Source organism: Oryctolagus cuniculus, chromosome 10, assembly GCF_964237555.1.
Source record: "Oryctolagus cuniculus chromosome 10, mOryCun1.1, whole genome shotgun sequence".
Lineage (NCBI taxonomy): Eukaryota > Metazoa > Chordata > Mammalia > Lagomorpha > Leporidae > Oryctolagus > Oryctolagus cuniculus.
In genome coordinates this window covers 110,664,948-110,692,749 of record NC_091441.1, presented here as the reverse complement: position 1 = coordinate 110,692,749, position 27,802 = coordinate 110,664,948, and the positions used below count along the sequence as shown (strand labels likewise).

General features: G+C 51.2%; 1 protein-coding gene and 1 long non-coding RNA gene across 5 annotated transcripts in view; one reads left to right on the top strand and one right to left on the bottom strand.

Annotated features, from left to right (window-relative positions):
* LOC127492357 (uncharacterized) overlaps positions 1–27,802 on the top strand; it is a 103,820-nt gene that overhangs the window by 26,631 nt on the left and 49,387 nt on the right. The window lies entirely within an intron of this gene.
* Positions 1–27,802, bottom strand: part of KBTBD12 (kelch repeat and BTB domain containing 12) — a 63,799-nt gene that overhangs the window by 5,828 nt on the left and 30,169 nt on the right. For all 4 annotated transcript variants that reach the window (XM_008260321.3, XM_070051012.1, XM_008260323.4 and 1 more), the window contains one exon: positions 13,843–14,040. In XM_008260321.3, coding sequence (XP_008258543.2) covers positions 13,843–14,040 — 198 coding nt within the window. The remainder of the gene's footprint in view (positions 1–13,842; positions 14,041–27,802) is intronic.

Genomic DNA, 27,802 nt, shown 5'->3' with positions numbered 1-27,802 from the left:
ATGCAGGTTTGAAAGGCTCTCCTCTCTGTAGCAGAGGAAAAAATAATAACTTCACAGCGGTGAAATCAGGCAGTATTTCGGCCAGGTAATGAAAACTAACGCTGCTGGTGAGCGACAGGGTTGGCTTCCACAGCTATATGTGAATTATGTGAGATTCCAGCCAGGATTACAGGACCTGAATTTAATCTAAGGGAAACGATAGACTTAAAAAACATGAATATTAAAGAGAGGAAATTGTTTTACTTTAAAATGTCACTATTGGAAAAAGGCAAGCAAGTGTACATAGAAACCCAGTACATTGGGGCTGGCACTGTGGCTCAGCAGGTTAATGCCCTGGCCTGAAGCACCAACATCCCATATGGGTGCTGGTTCTAGTCCTGGCTGCTCCTCTTCCTTTCCAGCTCTCTGCTGTGGCCTGGGATAGCAGCAGAAGATTGCCCAAGTCCTTGGGCCCCTGTACCCGCGTGGGAGACTGGGGAGTGAACCATCGGATGGAAGACTTCTCTCTCTCTGCCTCTCCTCTCCTCTCTGAAACTCTGACTTTCAAATAAATAAATCTTTTTTTTTTTTTTAAAGAAACCCAGTACATTATCATTATCAGGCCAACCGACAAAATTGGAATATTAGGAATAGAATAAATAAAGATGTGGAATCAACGTTAAAATTCCCAAAACTGTTGGCTCTCGGTGCTTATAGAAGACGATAATCTGACCTGGTGCACTGGTGCACTGAGTCTTCAGGCATCTAGGGCGGATTGCGTGTGAGTTACCCGCACGAGGTAGGAACTATACCTCTGTTGGCAAGTGTGAGCGCAGGTGCACAGGTAGAGCAGCGGCTGCACCAGCATTGAATAACGCAAATGAGGCAAAATGTTTACAAGAGGTGAAGGTGGGTGCTCGTGACAGCATTTTTATCTCTGCAACTCTTCTGTAAGTTTGAAGTCATTTCAAATGAGAGTTTAAACAAAAAGCGCTCCCCTCAGTTCTTTCACAAGGTCAGTGGGTGTTGGCTTTCTGTGCTGTCTGAAGCCCAGCCGGTTGCCGACTTCCTTTGCCTCTCCTAGCTTGCTGCAGACTGGGGAGAAAATTCTGTTGCATGCTGAGCGGTCGCTGCCAGTCTTCCAAGTGTGCAAAATCCTACACAGCTGTAAAGGATCCGTGCATCGGCCCTCGAGATCCGGCTGTCGGCTCAGTGCGGGTTTCTGTGCTCGCACGCATTCCAGGAAACCAGTGATTGCCTGGTAAGAGGCAGCAGCTGCGGTCTGCTGCCTCCGCCGTGAACTGAGTCTGTCCCCGCCGACCCACAGCGCCTTCCTGATGTCCTGTGTGATTCGGGGTTAAGCGCAGTCAATCTGTGAACCACTGTTTAGGGGCGGGTGGTTTGGATGACGTAGAAACAATCAGAAATATCCACTGGCACATCAGCTGCCAGCCGTGTCTCCTGTGCGATGGCCACTCCAGAACACGCTGGCTGTGTCCATCTGCTGCTGTTTGCCAGGGATTTTCTCCCCGCTCACGCAGGGCAAATGGGAAGAATCAAGAAGCGAGTCTGAGGATAAATAGCTTGCAGTCCTCCTGCTTGGGGTGGGGCAAGTCTGGGTTTGCCAATGGGATGAGTCCCAGTGGCCGCAGCAGGAAGCTGTCAGGTGAGCTCCCTTCCTGTCTCATCCTCTTCCCCCTGCTGCGGCCTCCTGGGAAGCTGCTCTCACCCCAGTCTTTGTTTCAGGGCTTGTGGAGGAGCCCAAACTGAGACAGATGATTATTTTTATTCTTTGGAAACCTAATTAGAAAATGAAGTCAAGTGTGATGGTGGGGAGGGGGGAAGAATGAGTTGGATGATGTGGACAAGGAGCTAGTCCCTGCTGGACTTCTGGGATGTCACCTTCCTGATGGCCCACACCTGACCAGCCCCGGCCACCACTGTCACAGAAAGCCAGGTCTGAAGGCCGCGGCGTGACAGCGCAGGGTGCAGTGGGTGCCCTGTGTCACGGAGGGCCCCTGAGAAGAGTATGGATGGATAAGAGGGGCGAGCAGGAGGCAGACCTGGGACAAGAGGCAGGCGGAGCAGAGATCCGGGTGCCTCCCACCACCACAGCCTCAGAGCCCTCGCTTTCTTCCTGGGCCTTGGTGGCTCGGAAAATGAGCTGAATTCAGGAAATTGTTCTTAGCTTAGGCTTCTGATATAAGCACTCCCTGCCTTACTGCTCAGCATGTTTTTAGTGCTGTTGTATTTATGCTTTTTCATTAAGTTGTCTCCATTCTTTTTGGACATAGAAATGGTATATGTAGTGTATTTTATATATATATGAAGGAGACTTCAATAAAGAATGGAATTAAAAGATTATTTTGGGGTAAAAGCCATTTTGAAATCTGTACTTACAAAGGTGTTCTGAAAGTTATGGAAAATATATTACGTAAAAACCATGCATGGATTTCAAACTTTGTTTTTGCACCAAAATAAGCCCATCTTTTACTTCCATTTCCCACCAACCTTTTGGCAGACAGTCTATATTGTGATGTGTACATGACACTGGAAATAAAGGTAGCAGGTCTCCCCTGAGGCATCCCAGGGCCAGTGTGATGCCGCCCGGGGCGGGTGCGGTGAGCGACATCATGCTGGGAAATCGCAAACGAACAGCAAAGGGGAGAGGACAGTGCAGTGCAGCCTGATGCCTCTGCAGGTGAATTGAGTATTACTTAACGTTTGCCACATTTGCTCTCCCCCACCCCATGTGCGCGCGCATGCACACACACACACACACAGCGCGCATGCACTCACACACAAACGTGCACACACACACACTGTGCACACACACACAGCACACATGCACACACACATGCACGTACACACACACACTGAGCGCACACACACACAGCATGCACACACACACACACTTTTTCTAGAACCCTGAAGAACACTTGCAGAAAGTTTACGCCTGAATACTCAGCAGGCTTTTTCTAAGAACAAGATATCCCTTCTCATAACTACAAAGCTGTTAGCATACCTCAGAAAGGGCAACATTAACTCTACAGTAGTTACTGATAACCTCAACAGCCAGGATTCTCATTTCCCCATCGTCCCCAAATTGCCTAATATAGCTGCTGTTTCAAACCTGGAGCCAAATGTCACACATTGTATTTGTTGCTCTATCTTGTTGGTCTCCTTTCCCTCAGGATGGCTCCCGTCTTGGGGACGTCTTGTTATGTCCAAGCTGGTTTTCTTGTAGAACGTCTCACGTTCAGAATTTATTTTTTTCTCACAGGGTCACCTACCTTGTTCCTCTTTTACTTCTTATAAGCTGGAGTGAAGTGCAGAGGTTTGATTAGAAACAAGCTAAGTGCTTTGCAGGCACAGGGACAAGGAGACTGCACATCGTACCCTCTAGGGTCTGGGTTCCATGACCGTCCCCGCTCTCAGTGATGATGGTTTGGTTACAGCAGTGAAGATGTGCGTTGTTCTCACTGCGGTGCGTGTGGGACCTGCAGGGGAGTGCTTTGGTGCCGTCTGAGTATCTGGTTCTATAGAACCTTTCAGCCAGTGCTTTCAGCATCCATTTATGGCTTTTGCTTGAACCAGTTAGTCAGTTAGGGTTACAGTGATCTTATCTGTCCTTCTACCAGACTTTCTACATTGATCAGCAGGCTTTTCATTCAAACCGTTTGAGTGAATTGCCGTGAGACGTGACTTGGGATGTCCATGTGACTGTTCGGCCAGTGACTGGCCTGTTGGGCTGGCTTCTCATCTCCCGACTCCCCGAAGTCTCTGAGCCGGGCTTGCTGTCTGGGATGATGAGGTGTCCGTGCTCCAGACCTGGAATCGGCTGCTCCCTAGGGGGCACAGCCGTGTTCTAAGAAGCTGGCCAGCTCCGTTATTCCACTAATATAGACACTTCCTCATTCTTCCCCCAGTTACCTCTTTCAGGACTAGAACAAAACACATTTGGATCTGTATTCTGGGAGTTTACTTGGACTCATGGCCTAGAAGGCATTTGATAAAGGTCTGTTGAATGAATGGAAACCAACAGACATCAGCTAGGGAATCAGCCCCAGTTGCAAATTAGAATAGTCTGAAACTGCTGTAAATATAGATAGATAGATGTCCAGGCCTCATACCCAAATATTCCAAGTTGATGGGTATGGACAGAGTTTAGCCCATTGGGTAACAATCTAGACTTTGGGGCCAAAATCTAGATGTGATTCCCAGATTCAACATTTACCCTCATGTGACCTTGCTAGGTGGTCCCAGTGTCTGTTCTTATGAAACGGATAGTATATCCGTCCACCCTGCAGACACTTGTGAGGACCAGGTAAGCGCTCAGAACAGTACAGAACCACTGCCAGGTGACTGACAGCTGTCAATTTTACTTTTCATTTGTTAGTGAGGGAATACATTTTTGAAATAGCTTCCGCTGCATGTTTCTAATTCAGATTTGTCCTCTGCAGCCTTTCCACCATTAAGAGAGGACTGGAGAAGACAGAGGGGGTGATTTGAGGGAAGCTTTGCTGCGTAGAGGAGGCAGAGCCCTTTGCTGTCCTGTGAGCAGGAGGGACACCCCCCTAGCCCTGGAGGACAGAAGGGGAAGAGTTCTCTTTCCCTTTAACACAGCCTTTTGGCGATGTAATCAATGCCTTGTAAGCTTTTAAATGTATATAATTCAGGGAATTTTAGTGTGTTGACACAGCTCTGCAGCCACTGCCACTGTATGGTGTCAGAACCTGTTCATCACCACAATGAACCCCGCACCCATGGTCGCCCCTTCCCTTCTCCCAGGCTCCGACTGCCAGAAGCCTGCTTTCCGTCCCTGGCTTCTGTCTCTTCTGGGTGTTTCCCAGATGCCGAGCCCACGACTGTGGACTTTCGAGACTGCCTTCTTTGACCTGGCCTGACATTTTCAAGGTTCATTTATATTGCAGCATATGAATTAGTGCTTCATTTCCTTTTCCTCTTGAATAAACAACATTCCCCCGTGTGAATGGACCTGCTTACCCATTCTTCAGTGGGTCAACAGGCGGTTCTTTCCACATTTTGGTGGTTAGGAATACTGCTGCGAAGAACATCCACGTACCAGCGTGGGGCGTTTTACTCTCTCATGGGTTCACACGAGTCTGTGTTCAGCCTCCTGAGTGTCTGCGGAGGAGCGGCAACGGATTTGCTGTTGTTTCTTTCCCGGGTCCTCCCCGGATTAGCTGCCGGCCCCCCCCACCCCACCCCGCTGCCTCCGTGGAGGGGCGGCACCCCCGCTGCTTCCCCCGCTTCCGCGGAGGAGCGGCACACCGCCAGTCGGCTCTCTCAGGGGTTCCTCAGATGTTCCTCCTGCATGTTGTCTCTCTCCTCCTTTATAGTCCTCTCCCACCAATCCCAACTCTGCTGGCGTTCTCTCCCCACGCGCTGAGCACGCTGCTGTCCTCCAATCAGGGGCAGGATCAGCTCCTGCAGCTTGTTAGTCGAATTGGTGAGGCAGCTGTGTGGAAGCTGTTTACTCTCTCTCAGCGCCATATGGTGGGAGATCAGATGCAGAGTTAGTCTTAGCAGTTCCAGTAATTTAGTCTAGTCTCGGTAATCTCAGTATTTGTCCTCAGTATTTATTTGTGCACAGTCTCAGTACTTATTTGTCTCCTGGGCGACGGGCCCTGCCATGTTACGGGAGACGGGCCCTGCTCCCCACACTGAGGAGCTGCCAGGGCCCTTGTCCACAGCAGTGCCACTTGTCTCATCCCCCGCAGAGTCTGAGGTTCCGAATTCTCTCATCCTTGTCATGCTTGTTATTATCTGCCCTCTTTGTACGGTCAGCCTGCTAGTGGCTAGGAAGCACTGGTTCATGCACCGGATTTGCTTTTCTTTAATGGCTGAGGATAGAGAACATGACCATTTGTCTCTGTTCATTGAAGAAATGTCTGTTCAGCTCCTTGGTCAATTTAAAAAATAGGTCATTGTCTTAGTAAGATTTCTGTGTACATTTTAGATGCAAGTCTCTTACCAGACACATAATTTGCAAGTATTTTCTTTTATCCTGTGGGTTGTCTTTTCATTTTCTTTATACTATCTTTTGACGCTCAAAAGTGTTAAATTCTGAAGTGCGATTTATCTACTTTGTGTGTTAAAGGTTTAAGCCCATGTTTTCTTCTAATATTTTTATTGTTCTCACGCTCATGTTTGGGTTTTTGATCCATTTTTTTGCATGTTATAAAGTAGGGTTTCCAAGTCACTCCGTTGCACCTGGATTTCCAGTTATTCACCATTTGCTGCCACAAAGATCCTTTGCCTATTAAGTCATCCTGGAAGCCTTGTTGCAAATCAGCCGACTGTAAATAGGGAGGATTGTTTCTGGACTCCCCACTCTGTTCCACTGATCTATACGTCTTTTATTGGGCCAGTACCACATGCTCTTGATTATTGTAGCTTTGATATATGGTTTCGAATTAGGAAGTATGAGTCTTCCAACTTTGTTCTTCATCTGCAAGATTGTTTTGGATTTCTGGGTCTCTTGAATTTTCTTTTTAAAGACTTTACTTATTTAAGAGGCAGATTTGCAGACAGAGAGAGGGAGAGACAGGTCTTCTGTCCGCTTGTTCACTCCCCAAATGGCCGCAACAGCTGGAGCTAGGCTGATCTGAAGCCAGGAGCCAGGAGCTTCTTCCAGGTCTCCCACATGGGTGCAGGAGCCCGAGCACTTGAGCCATCTTCCACTGCTCTCCCAGGCCGTAGAAGAGAGCTGGATTGGAAGAGGAACAGCTGGGACACAAACCAGAGCTCATATGGGATGCTGGTGCTGCATTTGGAGGCTTAGCCCACTACGCCACAGTGCCAGCCCCTCTTGAATTTCTGTATCAATTTTAGGATGAGCTCATCAGTTTTTGTATATGTGATATTTATTTAGATTTTCAATTTCTTTTAATGATTTAAATTTTTCAGTGTATACATTTTTATTAAATTTAAGTGTTTTATTCTTTTTGTTGCTATTATAGATTGAATTGTTTTCTTCTTTTCATTTTTGAATTGTTCATTGCAAGTATGCAGACATGCAATTGCTTTCAGTATATTGATCCTGTGTCTTGAAACCTTGCTGAACTTGCTTATTAGATGAGGTTTTTCTTTGGGTACAGTAATTCCTTACGAGTCTCTAAGCACAAGATCATGTCCTATACAATAGTTATTATTTTCCAGCTTCGGTGCCCGGCATTTCTCCTAACTGCCTGGTCGGAACCTCCAGTACAACACTGAGTAGACGTGGCGACAGTGGACGTCCTTGTGTTGTTCCTCCTTTTAGGGGAATCACTTTCCGTCTGTGACCGTGAACTGTGACGCAGGCTGTGGATTTTTCACAGATGCCCTTTATCAGGTTGAGGAAGTCACCTTTTGTTTCTTGCTGGTTAAGTATTTCTGTCGTGGCGAGTATTGGATTTTGTCCGACCCCTTTTCTGCATCTGTTGAGAGATTCATCCTGTCGCTGTCCCCTGTTCCGTTAACGTGGTAGCCCTTAGGTAATTTGCAGATGGTAAGCCAACCTTGAGTTTTTGGGATAAATCTGTTGTCATGATAGATAACTATTTTTCTGTGTTCCTGGATTCACTTTGCTAGTGTTGCACTGGGGATTTTTGCGTCCATATTCATGAAGAATATTGACCTACAGTTTTCTAGAAGCATTTTTGTCTGGTTTTGGATAATATGGCCTCACAGAATGAGTTGGGAAGTGTTCCCTCTTCTGTGTGTTGCGAGAGTTTGTGAAGGGTTGGCACTAGGAGCTCTGAGCTTCTGGGAGCACAGCACCGTCTCCCTTGTCCTGTGTTGTCGGTAGAGAACAGAGCCCTCCTGGTGAGTGCCAGCACCCTGTCAAGCTCTGTGAAGGCTCTGTGATTTCCTCAGCTCGCTCTCAGGGGTGCTGACAGAAGATACGGGACTCCCAGCTCAGGGCTGAAGGACATCGTCAACATGGCAGTAGCATAGCTGGGCTGCCAGCATTTTTTAAAAAAGATTTATTTACTTATTTGAGAGGTAGAGTTACAGATACATAGAGAGAGGTCTTCCATCTGCTGATTCACTCCCCAAATGGCTGCAATGGCCAGAGCTGGGCGATCCAAAGTCAAGAGCCAGGAGCTTCTTCTGGGTCTCCAACGTGGGTGCAGGGGCCCAAGGACTTGGGCCATCTTCTGTTGCTTTCTGAGGCCATAGCAAAGAGCTGGATCAGAAGTGGAGCAGCCAGGATACAAACTGTTGCCCATGTGGGATATTGGCACTGCAGGCGGAGGCTGCACTGTTCCACAGTGCAGGCCCTGGGGCACCAGCATTGTAAACATCAGTTATTTGAGCCCCAGTTCCCACAGGGCAACAGGAAGGACGCTGGCCAACAGTGGCCTGCATTGCTGGAGACAAGGCCTGAGCTTAGGGAACCTGAATCTTGTGAGGACTGGCAAGTGTGCCTGCCCTTTGCTGTGGAGGGAGACACCGTGTCCTGTGAGGTGTGTGCTGTATAAGGGTGCTTGCACAGTCTAGAACAGAGGCAGCCAGTGTCCGCTCAGAGGACACGCAGAAACACCCGAGAGCCGTGGAGAACTGTCTCCCAGTGGTTTCTCCTGCTCCTGCTCTCCTTAACACCCTCCTTATTACTCCTCTGTGGTAAGCATTTTGAATTCAGCTTTTGCTTTTATCAGCTGCACATTCATATGATTTAAAAAGTTAGATATGGGGCCGACGCTGTGGCATAGTGGGTAAAGCTGCTGCCTGCGGTGCTGGCATCTCATATGGGTGCTGGTTCAAGTCCTGGTTGCTCCACTTCCCATCCAGCTCCATGTTAATGTACCTAGGAAAGCAGCAGAAGATGGCCCAAATGCTTGGGCCCCTGCACCCATTTGAGACCTGAAGAAGCTCTTGGCTTCGGATTGCTCCAACTCCACCCGTTGCCGCAATTTAGGGAGTGAACCAATGGATGGAAGACCTTTCTCGCTCTGCCTCTCTGTAACTCTGCCTTTCACATAAATAAATAAATCTTTAAAAAAAAAAGCAGATAGCTCTCTAAGTCTTAGCCGTTACAAGTAGCTGTCTCTACCCCACTGCTCATCTTGCTCCTCTCCACTGTGGCTGATGCTCCTGGCCCTGACGGACGTATCTGTAGCTAGCGTTCCTTGCTGCCGCTTCTGGATTTCTCAGATGAAGGTGTCAAAGGCTCTGGGCTCCCACCAGAGCCTGGGTGTGGCTTCCTCTCACATCCTTGCCACATCTGCCTACTCTCTGTTTCCTGTTTTCCCAGTACACTTAAGGCATGGTTCTGGTTAGCTCAGAATTGAGTGTATACTTGATTATGAGACTATATAACGTGCCGCGTGGCCTGCTTTTTCTGCCTTGCACAGCTTACTGTTGGTTTATTCTGAAGTTGTTTCATCTTTGTTACTTTCCATTGCTCTTCTTCACGTGTCCAAATATTTAGGTCTCCTTTGCTAATAATGAGGTTTCATCCTTTTTCTCTTCTTGGAGCCCCCTCCCACAGATCCCCTTGTCCAGTTCCATCACCTGGGCTGTACCCTGGGCCCAACGTGTGGCCGCCACTCCTGGGCCTTCGCTCACTCCCCTCCTAGGGGTTTCCTGGTCTCTGTGCTATGTTTAATTTGACCTCTAGATCTCATGTCTGCTCGTCCTTGGTTTATATATTCATTTAAAAAACCTCATTTGTTTGAAAGGCACAGGGACAGAGAGGGAGAGACATAGAGAGAAATCCGTCTGCTGGTTCACTCCCCAGATGCCCACAGCAGCAGAGACTGGCCAGGCTGAAGCCAGAACCTAGGAACTCCATCTGGGTCTCCCATGTGGGTGGCAGGAACTCAAGTACCTTAGCCATCATGTGCTGCCTGCTGGGTGTACTAGCAGGAAGCTGGATGGGAAGCAGAGGTAGGAGTTGAATCCAGGCACTTTGATAAGGGATGCAGGTGTCCCACATGGTTGGTTAACAAGCACATTTGATTCTGTAGATTCCAAAGAAGCATATTCTGATGAAAGGGCACATGGTAGAAAAACTTTTTGATCATTACAAGTCTGAAAATGAGCCCTTACACTTAACAGTGCAGCAGGTGTAGCAGTACAGGTGAGGAGTTGGCATTGTGGTGTAGCAGGTTAAGCTACCGCCTTTGATGCTGGCATCCCATAGGGGCACTGGTTTGAGACCCAGCTGCTCTGCTTCTGATCCAGCTCCCTGCCTGGGAAAGTAGCAGAAGATGGCCCAAGTGCTTGGGACCCAGAAGAAACTCGAGGCTCCTGGATTTGGCTTGGCTCAGCCCTGGCTGTTGCAGCCATTTGGGAAGCAAACCAGTGGATGGAAGATTGCTCGCTCGCGCATGTGCTGGTGATCCTTGGCTGTTTGGTCTACTTTAAGAACGAGCACTGCTGGGCCAGCGCCGTGGCTCACTTGGTTAATCCTTTGCCTGCGGAGCCAGCATCCCATGTAGGTGCCGGGTTCTAGTCCTGGTTGCTCCTCTTCCGGTCCAACTCTCTGCTGTGGCCTGGGAGGGCGGTGGAGGATGGCCCAAGTGCCCAGGCCCCTGCACCTGCATGGGAGACCAGGAGAAGCACCTGGCTCCTGGCTTCAGATCAGAGCAGCACGTTGGCTGTGGTGGCCACTTGGGGAGTGACCAATGGAAGGAAGACCTTTCTCTCTGTCTATCTCTCACTGTCTGTAACTCTGTCAAATTAAAAAAAAAAAAAAAAGTAAAAATGGGCACTGCTGTGCTTTGGGTGTGTTCCCCAAGACCCATGTGTGGGAAGCTTGGTCCTCAGTGTGAATGGCTGAAGATGAAGCCTGGTGGGACGTCCTTCAGCCATTGGGGTGCTGCCTTGAGATGAGGCGCAGGGAGCTCTCGGGGGACCCCAAGTTCTTGAGAAAAGTTGTTGTAGCAGTGTGAGCCCGGCCCTGACTGCTCTTGGCTTCTTGTCTGGTGATGTGCCAGCTCCCTCCGGATGCTGCCCTGCACGGCACCCTCCCCAGAGACCAGGGCCTCCAGCCACTGGAGCTCAGAGACCTTTTTCATCAGGGCAGCTGCCCCGGTTCACTCCCATAGCTGTAGAGCAGGGTAACGGGCTCATCCGGGTCCCGTGGGAGGCTCTGTGAGATTTCCCATAGGGCTGGCTGGCTTTGCCTTTCTGGGGCTGGTGAGATCCTCAAGGGAGAACCTTCTCATCTCGCTGCCCACGTGCTGGGAGCCCGCGAGGGAGGCAGCAGGGAGGTCATGCTCACTGCATCCCGTTTCTAGCACCGGCAGCCTGACCTGGCCTCCTGGCCTCCACTCCAGCATCCGCGGGGACAAAGGCAGGACAGGGGCACAGAGAACCGAGCAGTGCTGAGGGGTCTCTGTCTCCTGTGCCTCCTGCCCTTCCTCTTCCAGACTCTGAGATGCCCTGGGGGTCTGCGGCACAAATCCGGGTTTTTCTTTGCTTTTCCCGTTGCCAGGGTGGGACTGCACTTCCTCAGATCCGGCTGGTGATTGCTCATTCATCTGCTTTGCAGCTTCCAAACTGCGGCGCCATTGTCCTCCCTCCTCTCCCTGTCTAACTGAGCTTGTTCATCTGCCGTCGCTGCAGTGGGCGTGGCGAGGAAACAGAGGTGTTCAGCCTGCTACTATTTTAAGCAGAACCAAATCGCTCCATTTGTAACACAAGTATGAGTCTGTGTTCATCTCGAGATTGTATCCCAGATGCCTGTTCAAGATATGTTTCAATCAGATATTTTAATTGACAAAATGCGTTACCGGAGATTAATTTCTTTCTGAATTAATAAATGGGACAAGTCGGTGTGTGTCACATGGGGAGAGAAAATTCAGTGTCTGCTCTTGGTCTGATGATGATGGGGTCGGCTTGATCACAATGGGCTGTTATGTAATTGTTCTGTTTTGCATAAAATCCCAGAGACAGTTCATTCAGCTAATCCCAGACAGTCTACCATTTTAGAACCAAATAATTAAAGTGGACTTGGAGAGCTCATGGAGTGAATCCCTCTCCCTCTGGCTGCAAATTAGCCCGTTAGAGCACCACGAACGAGGTCGGCTCACAGCGTGCATTTGGCAAATTTAGGGAAAAAAAAAAGGTTCTCTAGCTCAGGCTTCTGCTGAGGAAGATAAGATAAAGGAAGAAGAACAGAAAGCCTTCCAGGACCTCAGAAGCTAATTACCTCCAGCCTTGCTTCCCCTGGCACACTCTGTCCATCTTTTCTGTCTGGAGAAAGCAGAAGACCAGGGGCTGGGAGGAGCTCGCCGGATGGGCCGGGAGCCTACCAGGCACAGACCCAGAGCCTCTCCCAGGCCGGCCAGGAGCCAGCGAAGGCATGTGCCAGGAGCCTCCCCCAGGCCGGCCGGGAGGGAGCGCTCGGTGCCCTGGCTCCCCGTGCCTGGGCCTTGGTTCCTGTCCCCACAGCTCCCTAATCACAGGCAGAGCTTGAGCTGGGTACTTCTCAGGCCTCCTCGCCGGGCCAGGTTTCTTGCTGCTCAGACAGGTTCCAAACTTTACCCTAGCGTGGCGTGTGGCGTTTAATGTGAAAAAAACAAAACAGACAGAACACTGCCTACAGAGTCCTTGGAAGAGCGGATGGAGAGAGGCAAAGTAAAATCCCTCATCTTCAGGTGGACGGAAGCGAAGCAGTCAAAGCGACAGCGAGCCCAGGCTGCAGCAGCTCCCACCCCCTGCCCGCAGGCTCCGCTCTGTTCTCGTCCCTGCTCCTGGCTTAGGAATATGTGCTGCAGTAGGGGAAAGCAGATGCCAAGAGTGTATCATTTTCACTCAGAAATACGTCTGCTCGGCCTCAGATTGACCCAAACTTCTTTCCTCTTGTCTTTTGTGTAAAACTACAGCACCATTGTCATCTCAGAGGAAATTAGTGATTCCTTAATGTCTACCATTTCACATGCTGGTCCATGGTCAGATTTCCCAGGTTCCCTGAAACATAGTTTTCGTGCGGAAGATTTGTTGGAGTGAAGACTCGAGTAAGACAAGACCCGCCTGTTGCATTTCGTTCCTGTATTTCTAGTCTCGTAATTCATAAAGAGCACCGTGTTCCTTAACTTGCTTGCCACTGTGTGCTCATAAAAGGAAGGGGACTTAGAAAAGTCCCCTTGCTGCAGCGTCAGCTCTGTTCTCATCTAGAGTTCTTACAACTCTGTGTACCCCGAGGCCTCTGCTCCGTGGGCACTGCTGGCCCATGCCTCCACTAGTGGCTAAGAATTCAGCAGTCAGGGAAAATAGAACCGCACTCTGCCTGGTTTGCTGATGCAGCTAATCGAACTTCGGAGACATCTGCCTACCAGATTGATGTACGTTTCCAAGTTTCCTTCTTATACAAAAACTTGTGACTCCTTGCTGCAGAACACAGTGATGGTACTATGGGATTCCTGGAAACCAAGTTCAGCACTGGGGATTATTCTAGAAATGCAGGAAGACGAGTCTTGTGGGTCTCAGTTGACGACGACAGAGACGCTACCCCATGCGTCTGGTCGATCCTCTTCTTCTGTCTGTTCTTCCTGTGCTTCACTGTCTCCATGAGCCCTGCTAACAGGCATCAGTCTACCTCTCCACTCCTCCTCTCACCATACTCCATGCACCCAGCACATACGGAGTGTCTGCCGCACGCCAGATGCATTATAAGCCAGATCCCATGGAATCGTGCAACAGCAGTGGACATCATGGCTGCACTTGGTAGATAAGGAAACCCATGTCCAAGGCCGGGTGAGTTGTTCTGGCTCCCTGAGCTCCCAAGCCAGGCCCTCGGCAGCACGCAGGCTCTGGGCAGCATGCACTAGTGATCGGGTCAGGAAGGGGAGGTCAAGAGCAGCATCAGGGGAGGTAACAGAACACTGAAACCCCGCCCGGTACCTGCTCCGTGGAATCCCCCGCAGACATACAGCTTCCCGTCCACCGCTCCTGCGTTGGTAGAATTGGTTCGCAGTGAGAGGAGGGGACTCGGCATGGGCGGGCCCTCGCGCCAGAAGTCCCCATCCGGGTTGTAGATCTCCACCACGTCAAGGCATTTCCGAACCTGGCCTTTATCTCGACCAACGCAGCCAATTCCACCTGCAGAGAATCACACCCCGAAGTTAGATAAGAACGGACACCCCCGCAAAGGACAGCACCCTTGCCCCGTGGGTCTGTGTCGCAGACCTGTGGGCCTTCGTTCTCTGTCTTGCCTGGTGCTAATTCTAAGCGAATTTCTCAGCAATAGCAACGTATACTGCACAGTCCGTGGTCAAGATGCAAGGCCAGCTTTATTCAGGGTGCTTCCTGTTTGTGCCTGTGCATGAGGCTGCTTCTGCTGTAGGCCTGTGCTTCCCCAGAGCCCGGTGCTGGCACCCAGGAGCACCCCTTCTACTGTCGAACCTCAGGGCTGAGCATGGGGCTGACCTGACTTGGACACCTGCTTCACTGTGGGCTGTTCGCAGAGACCTCCTGACTGGCCAGCTGGGGAGGTGTCCTTCCCCTCCCTCACCATCGCAGGCTGGTATCTCGCTTAGGGTTAGGGTCAGGGTCAGGGTTAGAGTTAGGGTTAGGGTCATCCTTGGGTTTACAATCCATTTAGTGGCTGTTCATTCAATGCCTATACGATGAAAGTGATGAGCGAAGTGACAAGGAGTTTAAAAAGACCAGTGAGGCAGGTCTTAAGAAGTTAATGGGGTGGAAGGAGTCACGTGTACGAATAAACGGAACAGTGGGCATCTCAGCAGGTGTCCGAAAAAAGATAGAAATTGGGTTCTGAAGTCAGAGGAGGTGACGAGCGACAGCAGCACAAGGTGACGTTCAGCACCACCCCCAGGGGAGAAGCAGCCATGTAAGAGCTCCCAGCCCATCGGAACAGGAGGCACACATTTGTGAGCAATTCTTTGTGTTGTTTTTCCCTCTGGGGTCCCGCGGTGACAGGTCCAGCAGTCTGGGCTGCACTCCCTGACTTGGAGGGTAGAAGGTGAGTTCCCTGTGGCAGGGCTGTCATCAGTGGCCTTGTCGCCCAGACTCCTGCCCAGCCCGCATGGCCAACCAAAGATCCGTGCTGTGCCAGCCTGGGCTAAGCCAACTCTTTACCACAGATGCCCTCGAGTGGCCATCACTCACGTCGGATGGGGACTGGCTGAGCAGGTGATGTTGACCTCACTGTGGGGGCCAAAACCAAGAACTGCCCCCATCTCTTGAGAAATCAGCCGGGCACCGCCTCAGGCCCGTTCCTCTCCCCGCTGTTTAGCAGCTGTCACCCTGACCAGCGGCGACTGGACAGTGTCCCCACGTCACCTGCACGCCTGTCTTGCTCACTGACTGTGGTCCTGAGCCTCGCAGCCCCAGAACCCAGCACGATGCCTGGCACAACAAGACCATCACCTCTGCCTCTGCCGTCCCAGCTGTCCGGTGGGACAGCTCTGTGTCCACTAAGGGCAAAGGCCATGCCTTGTGCCCCCAAGAAGATTGACGGGCACAGTCGACTTTGACCAGCATAAACGACGCTGGGAGGGGACTTTGGAGGAAAAGTCTCCCCACTCCTGCTTCGCAGATGGAGCTCGGCCGTCTCTGTCTCAGTATCCAGGGAGTGAGGCTCTAGGGAAGCTTTTAGCTGCTTTCTCTCTTACCCGACTGGATAAATAATTCAGCCGGTCCCAGTGCCAAGTAGGAGGCAGGAGCTGTCAGGGAGGGGGCGGGGTGCACGGGCCCGGGTGAGTGGCAGGCTCTGCGGCCCGAGGGCCCCCGGTCACGGGGGTGCTGCTGTGGCGAGGGGTGTCTGGGCCTGACAGAGTGAGATTTCCTGTTGGTGGGGCGGGGGCCCTTAAAGAAGAAGGTTTATCCATAGCAGATGAGCCCAGCACGTACCCCTGAGGTAGGAGTAAGATGGTCCGGTCATCTGGAGAAGACCTGGAGGGCTTGCACCCAGGTGCTCACACCCCAGCCGCTCTAGGGGACCAGTGAGTGGAAGCAAACAGGTTGATGGCTCGTCGCTGGGGCTCAGGCTGGGGCCCGGGGAGCAGCCACCCTCCGGAGTGTAATGTGGAAGTTCCGCCTAGAGGCCAGTTGGGAGCTGTGCGGCACAGGGCGTGCAGGGCGGGCTTCCTCCCCTTGCTCTTTGGGAGAGTTAGAGTGCTGCCCTGCTGCTGAGCGTCCTTGGCTAATGTTCAGCCCCAGCTCTGCCAGAGCTGACCTCGTGAGTCGGTGGCGTCCTTTCTCTGTGGCTGGCGGACCGTCCACAGGCTGTGCTCCAGAGTGACAGGGACCACGGGGGGTTCTGCCTGCACACCACTCTGTGTCACCTGGCTGTAATTCCACCAGCAGCTACACTCTGCAAGCAGCAGGCTTAATGAGCTTAAGCTGAAGGTGAATCTTGATTAGATAAATAATCAAATAAAAGCGTGGTCTTTATTAATAAGTCAGCACCAGCGCGACAAGAGCGATCTTTTGAAGAGAGGAGTCCTAGGGTAGGATCGGCACTTCTGTAGAATTTCAATGAGAGACCTCGGGATCTTTAATTTATATGCTACCACAAGCTCTGAGCATCACTTCTCTTTGTTCAAAAGCAGACAGATGAGTGGAAATCTTCCTCGCAAGTCCGACCCAAGTGGCCCTCAAGTGCAGGTTCTATGCGGTGGTTTTGGGGTGATCGACAAGCAGTGCCTCCCTCCCCTCTCATTTCTGCCGAGGTAGATATTCCCTCTTCTTGTGTTCTTGTGTTCTGGATTGGGAGAAAACCTCCTTCCCCGAGAGCCTGGCAGGGGCCGGCTGAGGGAAGAGGGGGTGGCTCTTCTCTGGTCCGCTCCAAGGATCTGCATCCAAGTTGCCCTTGAATATGGTGGCCCGGGCTCCCAATGCCCTTCTGCCCCCAGGGAGCCTCAAGGTGGCGGCTGATGCTGTGCTTCTGGGGCTGGATCCAGAACGGGAGGGAGCTGTGCCGTAGCTCTGCTACGCTCCAGAGCAGTTGCCAAAGGAGCCCTGGGCAGAACATACACTTTGTCACTGCCGTGGGCACCCGTGAGCTGCGGGAAATAGACCTGCTTCCTGTTCCCACCAGCTGGACAGAGTGGGTCAGTTTAATCTCTCGAAGTTTCAACTTTCTTACCTGTGTATTGAGGACAATATCAGTTTCACAAATTGTTGTGAAGATTCCGTTCTTAGATTACCCTGCGAAGGGGGTAAAGGGTGAGGAGGAATGCAGAGTTGTTGTGTCCCTGTGAAATCTACGTTGGATTATCCTCAATTTAATTATTGCCATGTCTATGATGGTTTCCTGGCTCGGTGGCCAAGTTAGATGTTTCTTTTGAGGCTGAAAGAAAGAACCAGGAGGGCGAAAAGCTAAGAAATACGCAGAGCTAGACTTTCGGTTGGAGGGAGACACACTCTGGCACGACTTCCAGTAACTCGTTTGGTCATAAACACTGGCAAGAGCGAGCCAGCAGACAGAGCTGTCAGTGGGCAATCGCTCAGGACAGAAGAGGGTCTCATAATGTGCAGGTCTCTGGGGGCGCTGCTGGCCCACATGCTGCAGTGGAGGGGCTGCTTCCAGACCTGGGTGTCAAATACAATCTCCTGGGCTAACACAGTGCTCGCGACAGCTTAGCTCATTGTCACCTGAGTTACGGCTCCCACATTCTTTCGCACCTTCATTTTAGAATTCCAGATTTGGAGAAAACAGGAGGCCTGCTTCTTGTCACTTTCTCAAGTCTAACACAGGGGTGTCTTAGGAAAACGCCCTGCAGGCCGGGTGGAGAGCCGGCTGACCTGCCTCTCCCGCTTCCTGGGATGTGCCAGTCTCAGCACTGTCACGGAGCACGGGTGCAGCCCCCAGCCATTCTCCCACTTGCTGACCCTGCGCTCAGTCCCTTGCCACCGGTTCTCCATCAGACTAAGTGAAGACAATCATGTGTCTCTGTATTCATTGTGATGCCACGAAAATTCTCAGCATTTTTGACACTGGGTCCAGAGAGGCAACAAATAAGCACTGAACTGAACGCATGAGGGCATCGGCGCCTACGTTCATCCCAGTGCTGTTTTCTTAAAACAGAAAGTGGGCTGGCCTGGCGTGGTGGTGCAGTGAGTTAAGCCGCAGCCTATGGCACTGGCATCCCATGTGGGCACTGGTTTGAGTTCCAACTGCTCCAGTCTGATCTACCTCTCTGCTCGTATGTCCCGGGAAGCAGCAGAAGGTAGCCCAAGTCCTTGGGTCCCTGTACCCATGTGGGAGACCTGGAAGAAGCTCCTGGTGTCATTCTGGCCCAGCTCTGGCCATTGTGGCCATTTGGGAAGTGAACCAGCAGATGGAAGACCTCTTTTTCTGTAATTCTGCCTTTCATATAAATAAATCAATAAATCTTGGGGGTGTGTGGAAAAGGGAATCTAAAGATAAAGTTCTATTTGGATGCAAAAAAATATTAAAAGGAAAATCATCAGTGGCTAGCTTTCTACAGCATAGCAAGTCCTGAGTCCAAACAGGTTAGCACTCATTGCCTGGTTTGCAGTCATCTCCTTGAGGGTACAGGCACCTCCGCCCACAGGTGCTGAGAGAAATCGGGGTTGGGCTCGTTCTCCTCGTCCAGGGCTCCTGACTTCATGGACCATTGGCCTCGCCTAACAGGGCGTACTTGTGTTTCTGTGAGGAGGCCTCGCAGAGGCCTGGCAATGGGATGTATTCTGCCACCACACAGGGAGGCAGACACAGGACATGGGCCCTGTGGGGCCAGGCACACACCTTTGTATTCCCTGGGGGGCCGGGCATGCTGTGTGACTCCAGAGGGGTGCTTGGCACTGGCTCTTTCATAAACAATTAAGGGAATAAGATCCTGGTAAGTCTTTGCTGTATTTATCTGTGTCTAAATAAAGTGACCTGCAGAAAGGGATCATTTGTGCTTATTTCCTCATTTACCTGAAGAACTGATAAAGGGAGTAATTAGCAGTTTATCATATATGAATTAGGATACACAAATTGAAGAAAATACATTTTAATCAAGATGACAGGATTGTTTGATAATTAATATTTCTTCTTTAAAGCATGGAAATTTTTGTTTCAGTTCCTTATGATTTTTTTTTATTGAAAGCCAGAGTTTATAGAGAATGGGAAAGATCTTCCATCGCTGGTTCACTCCCCAAATAGCTGCAACAGCTGGAGCTGGGCAGATATGAAGCCAGGAGCTTCCTCTGGGTCTCCCACACAGGTGCAAGGGTCCAAGCACTTGGGCCTTCTTCCACTGTTTCCCCAGGCCATAGCAGAGAGCTGGACCAGAAGTGGAGCAGCCGGGTCTTGAACCGGTGTCCATATGGGATGCCGGTGCTGCAGGTGGAGGATTAAACTGCTGTGCTACAGCGCCAGTCCCTCTTTATAATGTTTTGAAACATTTGTTACATTCTTTTCTGTTCCAATGAATTGAAGATAACTTCACATTTTCTTACAAATTAAGTAGTAACATATGATCTTCTGTCATCACACTCCTTACCTACAGAGAGCCTGATGCATTGAGTTGTGTGGAATCATACCCAAGACTTGCTTTCTTGAGGCATCGCTGCCTACTGGCATGGCTTTTTAGCAGGTTTTCCTCTTTTTCATAAGAGCAGAGCATGGCCTGTGTGATTGTGCAGCTCTGGCTGTGTAACTGTTTTCCTGTAGGCACACACAACAGCTACACGGGTGTAGCTGTGGCAGAATTCTCCTGGTTTGCTTCTCGTCTGTTCCCAGCACTGCCTGCTGAGGCTTTCCCAGCATAGAGATTTCCAGACATTCTGACTTCAAAATCAGAAGTGCTTCCAACTTCTAGTTAGCTTTAACATAAAAGTATAATTTGTGGATAGCCACTTTGTGTTTGCACTGGGTGTCAGAGTTTAAGGTTTTGCTTTGTTTTGTCCGTAAGACGCTCAGAGTCTGCTGGGAAATCAGCCGAACGTGAAACCATATGTCATGCAGCAGTGGCGTTAGACACGGTTTCTCTCTCACTGTCGCAACTTGGAATTTGGGGGTCAGAGGCAAACTTTGGTCACTTGGAGTAAATATTTCTGAGTATCCCACTGAGGGTGTCAGGTGATGGAGGTCTCCAGCACTTCGTATTCTTAACAGGAAATATGTTTTCCGGGTGCTTTAAGCCAAACATGGTTCAAGGCCTTTGCAGCTGCCGAACCTCTAAGTCCAGTTTTTCTCAGCACAAGGAGGCACTGGGGGTGCCCTCACGCCTGTTCTCAGTCACGTGTGTTTCTCTCCTGACTCAGCAAGACCTTGGGAAAAGTGTGTCCAAGCCTGGAAAGCTCGTGTGATCAGACTGGGATGTGCCGGATGGGGCGCTCCGAGAACTGCTTTGTGCCTGGATGCTTTGACCAAATAACCGAACCCAACCGCCTAGAACACGGGGTACGTGGCACCATCCTGCGCATCTCCGTGAGTCTACCGACAGGGCCTGGTGTGCGGAACGCGTGCCTGGGGAATACTGTGAGCACAGGGTGTCTCATTATCAGCCTGGCCTCACCACTTCCCTCACAGGGTCTGCGGGTCCTAAGCTGCAGCCTGGCGGCGGCGTTCACACCAGCATTGCCTGAAAGATGAGAATCAGGTTCCCAGGCACCGTTTCACACCTTCGGACTCACCCGGCAGCAAGGTCGAGGCGGCAGCCATCCCATCAGCAGTCTCCGTGATGTGAGAAACACATGGGTTTTGAAAGATTGCTTTGAATCTTAGTAAGGTTTCAACAGAAAAGGCCAGATCTGGCCCCTGGGGAGCTTGGTCCTCTCATCTCATAAAACAATTCACCAGGAAAGTGAGCTTTGAGATGCATTTTCTGTAATCACCCAGCCTTTTACCTCCCGACTCCCTCCCCCGCTCTTAATGGCATTCAAGCTGAGAAGCCAACGCAGGCAGTGCTGTTGGGTTTTCGGTCAGCCAGGGAGGCACAGAATGGTTTCCTGGAGAGAACAGCGCTGGCAGTGTGGGGCTTGAGCCATGTGGACACAGTGCTCCAGGCATGGCACACGCCCCACGGCCAGTGACCCTGGTGGCTTTTCACACGGTGCGGGAGCAGGACAGTCTGCAGGGAGGAGGCGGCTCAGTTCCATGCACACGTGTTCCCCATGCATCCGTCACCTGAAGCCAGGCCCAGGGCTGGCTTTTAACCAAGACAAAGGTGAGGGCGGCCAGGTGTCTTCTTGGGGACGTGTGAGCTAGTGTGACTGAGACAGGGACAGGTTGAGCATTGTGTGGCACAGCCCAGGCAGGGTCACATGAGCTGTGATGGCGAGGAGATGGGACTTGTAGGATGTGTAGGAGCCTGCCAGCGCCGTGCACGGTGGGAGGGTAGACAGAGGCCAGGGAGGCAGGTGTGTTCAGGAAGCCACCAGGGTCCCTGTGTCTGGAGGGCAAGTGGTGTGGGGTTGGAGGGAGCTGAGGCTGGAGGCTAGCAGGGCTGGTTTGCACACTCTGGGGCTCACTTTTTTTTGAAAGTTTTCTTACTTACTTGGAAGACTTCATGAGAAAGAAGAAAAGACCAAAAGATTTTCCATCTGCTGGTTCACTCCCCAAACAGCCCCAACAGCCAGAACTGGGTCAGGTGGAAGCCAGAAGCTTCATCTGGGTGCAGGGGCCCATATGGGTGTAAGGACCGAAGCACTTGGGTCATCTTCTGTTGCTTTCCCAGGTACGTCAGTAGCGAGCTAAATCAGAAGTGGAGCAGCCGGGACTAGAACCAGCGCCCATGTGGGATGCTGGCACTGCAGGCAGCGGCTTAACCCGCTACACCACAGCACCAGCCTCTGCAGCCCACTTTCTACATTTGATTTTGCCTGACCCATCAAGTGGATGCAACTCTTGAATATGCTATTTATTTATTTATTTAGACAGGCAGAGTTAGACAGTGAGAGAGAGAGAGAGAGAGAGAGAGAGAGAGAGAGAGAGAGAAAGGTCTTCCTTTTCCATTGGTTCACCCCCGAAATGGCCATTACGGCCAGCGCGCTGCGCTGATCCGAGGCCAGGAGCCAAGTGCTTCCTCCTGGTCTCCCATGGGATGCAGGGCCCAAGCACTTGGGCCATCCTCCACTGCCTTCCCGGGCCACAGCAGAGAGCTGGCCTGGAAGAGGGGCAACCGGGACAGAATCCGGCGCCCCGACTGGGACTAGAACCCGGTGTGCCAGCGTCGCAAGGTGGAGGATTAGCCTGGTGAGCTGCGGCGCTGGCCCATCAGGCAGTCTTAAAAAGCATATTCTGTCCCGGTTGCTCCTCTTCCAGGCCAGCTCTCTGCTGTGGCCCGGGAAGGCAGTGGAGGATGGCCCAAGTGCTTGGGCCCTGCACCCCATGGGAGACCAGGATAAGTACCTGGCTCCTGCCATCAGATCAGCGTGGTGCGCCGGCCGAAGCGCAGCGGCCATTGGAGGGTGAACCAACGGCAAAAAGGAAGACCTTTCTCTCTGTCTCTCTGTCTCTCTCTCTCACTGTCCACTCTGCCTGTCCAAAAAAAAAAAAAAAAAAAAAATGCCTGATGGAAAGCAAAAGCAGTTTTATGAGCACATATTTTCATTTTAGAAGCAAGCACACTTTACTTAAAAGCATAACCAAAGCTGGCGTAGTGGCACAAAGGGTGAATCCTCCATGTGATGCTGTCATCACCTATCAGAGCGCTGGTTCAAGCCCTGGCTGTTCTGCTTCTGTGCCTGGGAAAGCAGTGGGTGGTGCCGCAGGTACTCAGGCCCCTGCACTCATGTGAGAGTCTCGGATGGGGTTCCAGGCTTCCTGGCTTCAGCCTGGCCCAGCCCAGGCTGTTGAGGCCTTTTGGAGAGTGAACCAGCAGATGGAAGATTTATTTCTGTCTCTCCCCTGTCACTCTACCTTTCAAATAAATTTTAAAAATGTTTTTTGAAAAATTCAAAAGCACAACCAATACTATGAGATCTAAAATGCTGGCTAGTTTTATCTGACACAGGAATGATTTATGAGCCAGTGTCTCTAACAGAGGCCTTGGTAAGCACTCACAGCGAGCCGTTAACGAAGTGGAGCTAGGATGTCCCCTTACTTTCTATTTAATTGTTCATAAAAATAGGATTTAAAGACTGGGAAGGAGGCCGGTGCCGTGGCTCACTAGGCTAATCCTTCACCTGCAGCACCGGCACACTGGGTTCTAGTCCTGGTCGGGGCGCCAGATTCTGTCCTGGTTGCCCCTCTTCCAGGCCAACTCTCTGCTGTGGCCTGGGAAGGCAGTGGAGGATGGCCCAAGTGTTTGGGCCCTGCACCCGCATGGGAGACCAGGAGAAGCACCTGGCTTCTGGCTTCGGATCAGTGCTGTGCGCCGGCCGCAGCGGCCATTGAAGGGTGAACCAGCGGTAAAGGAAGACCTTTCTCTCTGTCTCTCTCACTGTCCACTCTGCCTGTCAAAAATAAAAATAAAATAAAATAAAGACTGGAAAGCAAGGAGTTAACAATTCTTAGAGCAACAGGAAAGCCCATGGAAGATGCATGGTATGAAAAGAGCTGCATGATTTTAAAAATATTTTTGCAGCAGAACGAGCTTCAATTCCCTGTTCCACAAACTTCTGGAAGTCCCTGTGTGAACCTGTGCTTTCTGGACTGACTGCTTTAGGGAAACTGGATTCACTTTGGATTCACGTAGCTTACACTGCCTCTTATAATGAGCTTTCACTGTGCACAGGACAGCTGTTTCTTGGTGAGGCATCTTACAACACCTGGCCTGAAACAGCACACTTGCTGGCTGTCTTCCCGGGGGATTCAGTGGCTCTGTCTGCGTTTCTGACCCAAACGGTGATGATCTGCAGAAAATTCTCAGGGGGAATAAAAAGCCAAAAGGTAACTGAGCCGGGTTAAATACCTACGTGTTGCTAAAGGTATCCTTTCTTCATGGGGCTTACCTAGACTGTTTACATGATGTTCACCTTTCCAGCAAGCAGCCCAACAGGAGAGCCAGCCAGGAGGTGGCAAAGCTGATAAAATCCACACAGGAAGCCAGGTGAAGCCTGGAGCCCCTTAAGCCGGCACCGCGTCTCATCCTTGTTAGGTTAAGAAGGCTGACTACGGAGGGCCTGGAAAGGCCACCCAACCCGTGCCGAGCCCGCCCCTCCGCTGGGGTTGTTTTCATCTAAATTTGAGTTATTCACGGCATCTGTGGCAACGCACGCTTTTCCCAGAGTTCAGAACTCAGCAGAGATTCTCACCGAGGGCCATTGTTCTAAGCTTCATGACTCAAAGCAAAACTCCAGGGTGGGTGTTTGCCTCACGGTCTCGTGGCTTACAGTCCCCCTCCTGACTTCCCGTGAGCACACTGTTTTCCACGAGTTCCCCAAGCGCCACCCCGGAAGCAGGGGGCATGGACGTGCAGTATGTGCTTGGCGCGGGTTCGCAGTGAGGCCACAGGAGGACCTGGTCCTCTGGCGCCCCAGGCATGAAAGAGCCCGGCACAGTCGTGCCTCCCCAGGGGATCGTGCAGGACACGGAAGACCAGATGCCTGGGCTGAGTGTCGCGAGGGCACGGAAGCATCATAGACCTCTTGCCACTCATTGCCAGCGACGACAATGATGGTGTCCATCGTTTATGGAGCAGTCATGTGCCAGGCACAGCAGTCAGCATGTGGATGACATCGTCTCGCAAGCGTCACGAGAACCGCATGGGGTAATGACGTCTTGTCATCACCCTCGCTGCTTTGTTCATGAAGCAGACAGACTCAGGTTAGGTTATTCGGTAAAAATCACATGGCGCTAATGAATTTCAAAAATATAGATGGGACTGGCAATGTGGCGTAGTGGGTAAAGCCACTGCTGCAGTGCCAGCATGCCATTTGGGCACCTGTTCTAGTCTGAGCTGTTCCACTTCTGATCTAGCTCCCTGCTAATGCGCCTGGAAAAACAGCGGAAGACGGCCCAAGTGGTTGGGCCCCTGCAGCCACATGGGAGACCTGGGGAACCTGCCACATCCTGGCCTGGGCCTGGCCATTGCAGTCATGTGGGGAGTGAACCAATGGATGGAAGATTTCTCTCTGTCTCTCCTCTCTCTCTGTAAACTCTGCCTTTTGAATAACTAAATCATTAAAAACATATTTATAGGCATGATGTAAATGAATAATATTTCCTTCAAAGAAGCCTTTCATGACTCTGAGGAGGGATAACCTAGAATCCTTTTTTTCCTTGTTGTAAATGTTATCAAATAAAGATGCCTTGGTCATTCGGAACACATGACTACAGAATCACTCATTTCCTGTCAGGCCAGGAAGACAACTTTGCCCTCTGTCGAGGTGTTTCACCTGCTAACTGGAGAATGTTCCGCCCATAAGTAGGGCGGCAGCTTACCCAGGTAATTACCTGAGAAGTGATGGATGCATCATAGGGTCAAAGACTCACCATGGTAAATCGGTAAACGTGAAGCTACAGGACGCGGTAAGCGTGGCCCGTGGGAAACGCTCCGACGGCTCTCTGGGGAGACCCAGTAGCCGCCGTGCAGCGGGCCTTTCCCCTGCTTTGGTAAACGGAGTCTGTCCTGAAAAAGGAGTCTCAGAAAAAGACAAATTGGAATGCGGAGTCCCTGATACTGGAGCTGTCCCCGCCTGGGGTGGGCACTTCTCACGAGCTTTAGAAAGTGAGCAGAGCCGGACACAGACCCTCGGGGGTAAACTGAGGCTCTCCAGGTAACCTACAGGCCTCTGCTCTGCAGGAAGCTCCTTGGACGAGGAAGCAGCCGCCCGAAGTCAGTGCTTCTGCGTGCAGCCCCTTCTCGTGCATTTGTCTTGTGTGACCCTGGGAGCCTGTGTTTCTTGTTTGCTGGCGAAGGAGCAGGACCATCCTAACTTGACAGCTCGGTTCTCCTCTACATCTGGCGTGGAGATGGTTACACCAGTGTTACTGCTGAGATGGTACACAAGTGGGAAGCAGGGCCGGCACCGACAGTGGGAGATAAAAACGTCCACGAGACCACAGACAAGACGCCTGCAGAACCAGGCGGGAGCCCATGGTTCTTCCTGTGTGGAGATCAGATTCTTTGATGCCAGCCAGTCTGTTAGATCCTCCAAGTGGGTGACAGCCCCACACCCCCATGGGACCCTGACCCCTGAGAACCCACAAGGATGTGCCCGTACACCCTGCAGGGCAGACTCCAAAGGGGCACAGTCCCAGAAGTGGGGGTCGTTCTACCTTGGGCTGATACAGAGAACAGTAGAGCCCGGGCCTTGGGGCACAGCAACCCAGGTCCACCTCCTCTAGTAGTCATCCAAGTGGTTCTGGATGGCACAGCTTGGGTTTTCTCTTGCTGACCAGAGTGTGTCCCTGCCACTGCTGATGAACCTGTGTCACCACCCTGGATGAGGCAAAGAAACCTCTGTCCAAGCAAAGTGAAAAGGCAAACCAACCATTAAGGAAGACTCAGCGTTGTTCTCGTGGTGAAACCTGGGAAATCTAGATCTTTCCATCAGACTGCCCTCGTAAACTTTGTTCAACTGTTTGTTGCACAGCTTGCTGTTTACAGTCCTACATCCACATGGCCGTGTTCCTAACAGGTGCCCGGAGGACAAGAGCAGGTGAACTCAGGCCGACAGACACGTGAACTGAGCACCAGACCCACGCGCCAAGCCCTGTCTTTAAGGACAGGCAGCAGCGACGCGTATCGGGACAGCTCCTCCTGGTCTCTCCTGTGGCTTTAGCTGACAGAAGATCCAACTGGGCAGTGGGGTAGACCAGAGCCCCTCACTCCCAGGAAAAGCCCACTTGTTTCACGGCCCCACCCCGAGTCAGAGTCAGAACTGGTTTCCAGCCGGGTGAATCGCTCCGTGACAGCTTGCTGCAGTCAGCACACATCTGGAGGTGGAGACGGACTCGCCCTCCAACAGGGAGCCCCTCGGTGGCTGACTGACCCTGCAGAGCTGCTCCGCAGGCTGACCTGGGCCGCTCCCGCCTCGGTAGTGAGCGTGACCGCACTGCTGTGCGACAGTGGCCCATTCCCACCTTTGTCACCAGTAGTAATCCCAGCAAGCCCCCGCCCACAGGGCTGCGTGAGACCAGCTTGCTTGATGGGCATGTCATGTTCAGCTTTTTGGATTTCAGACACTGAACGGCGGTCGGCCCTTTAACTGTAATCAGTAATTGCCATTTAACTGACTAAACACTCGCTCCTGAATCTTGGCTATGACAACTTACTACTTCCGTCTTTTTCTTTACTTGATTCCTCCCTGTGGAGTGGGTTAGCTGGTGTTCCACTGTGTCCCTGGGGTCCGCCCTTCCCTGCGTGCACAGCCCTGTGTCGTCCTAGTCTGACAGGCCCCCTGGGCTGGAGTCTGTCCCCTCTGGGTGCTCATCTCCCAGCCCAGGGTGTGGCTTGTTCTTTGCCCTAGCAAGTATTTGTTTAATGAAATTATAGCATAATAAGAAAATTCAGTATCTCTCCGGTGGAAATCGCTGGTCTCCCTGGCACTAATGCTGCTCAATTGAATTTCACTGACTACTTAGAAAGGCTTTCTTTCCATTCAGTTATCTCTTCCCTCCATTGGGGGGGGGGGGGTCAGACTTCATTTTCGCTCATCCAGCTCCTAAGGACTGTTTGTTTCTAAGTCTCTGGATGCTTCCTCCTCATTAGCCTGGGGCCCCGCTACTCTCTTCCTGCTCCCCTCACTGCAATCATTTTGAATTTAGAAACCATTTTTCCTTTTCCTAGTATGTGCTTTTTCCCCCTCCTTTTACCTCTTTCTTACATGGCGTATTTTGTGTTTTTTCATAAATGTTGCAAAAATAATACTCTATTACGTTCAGAGGATAATGAACAAAATTCCAAAACTTAAAATGTCACAGAAATCACATTACAATCTTATCTTAACCTAACGGGTCAAACTCTAAAGCTAACTCTTAAATTTTCATATTAAA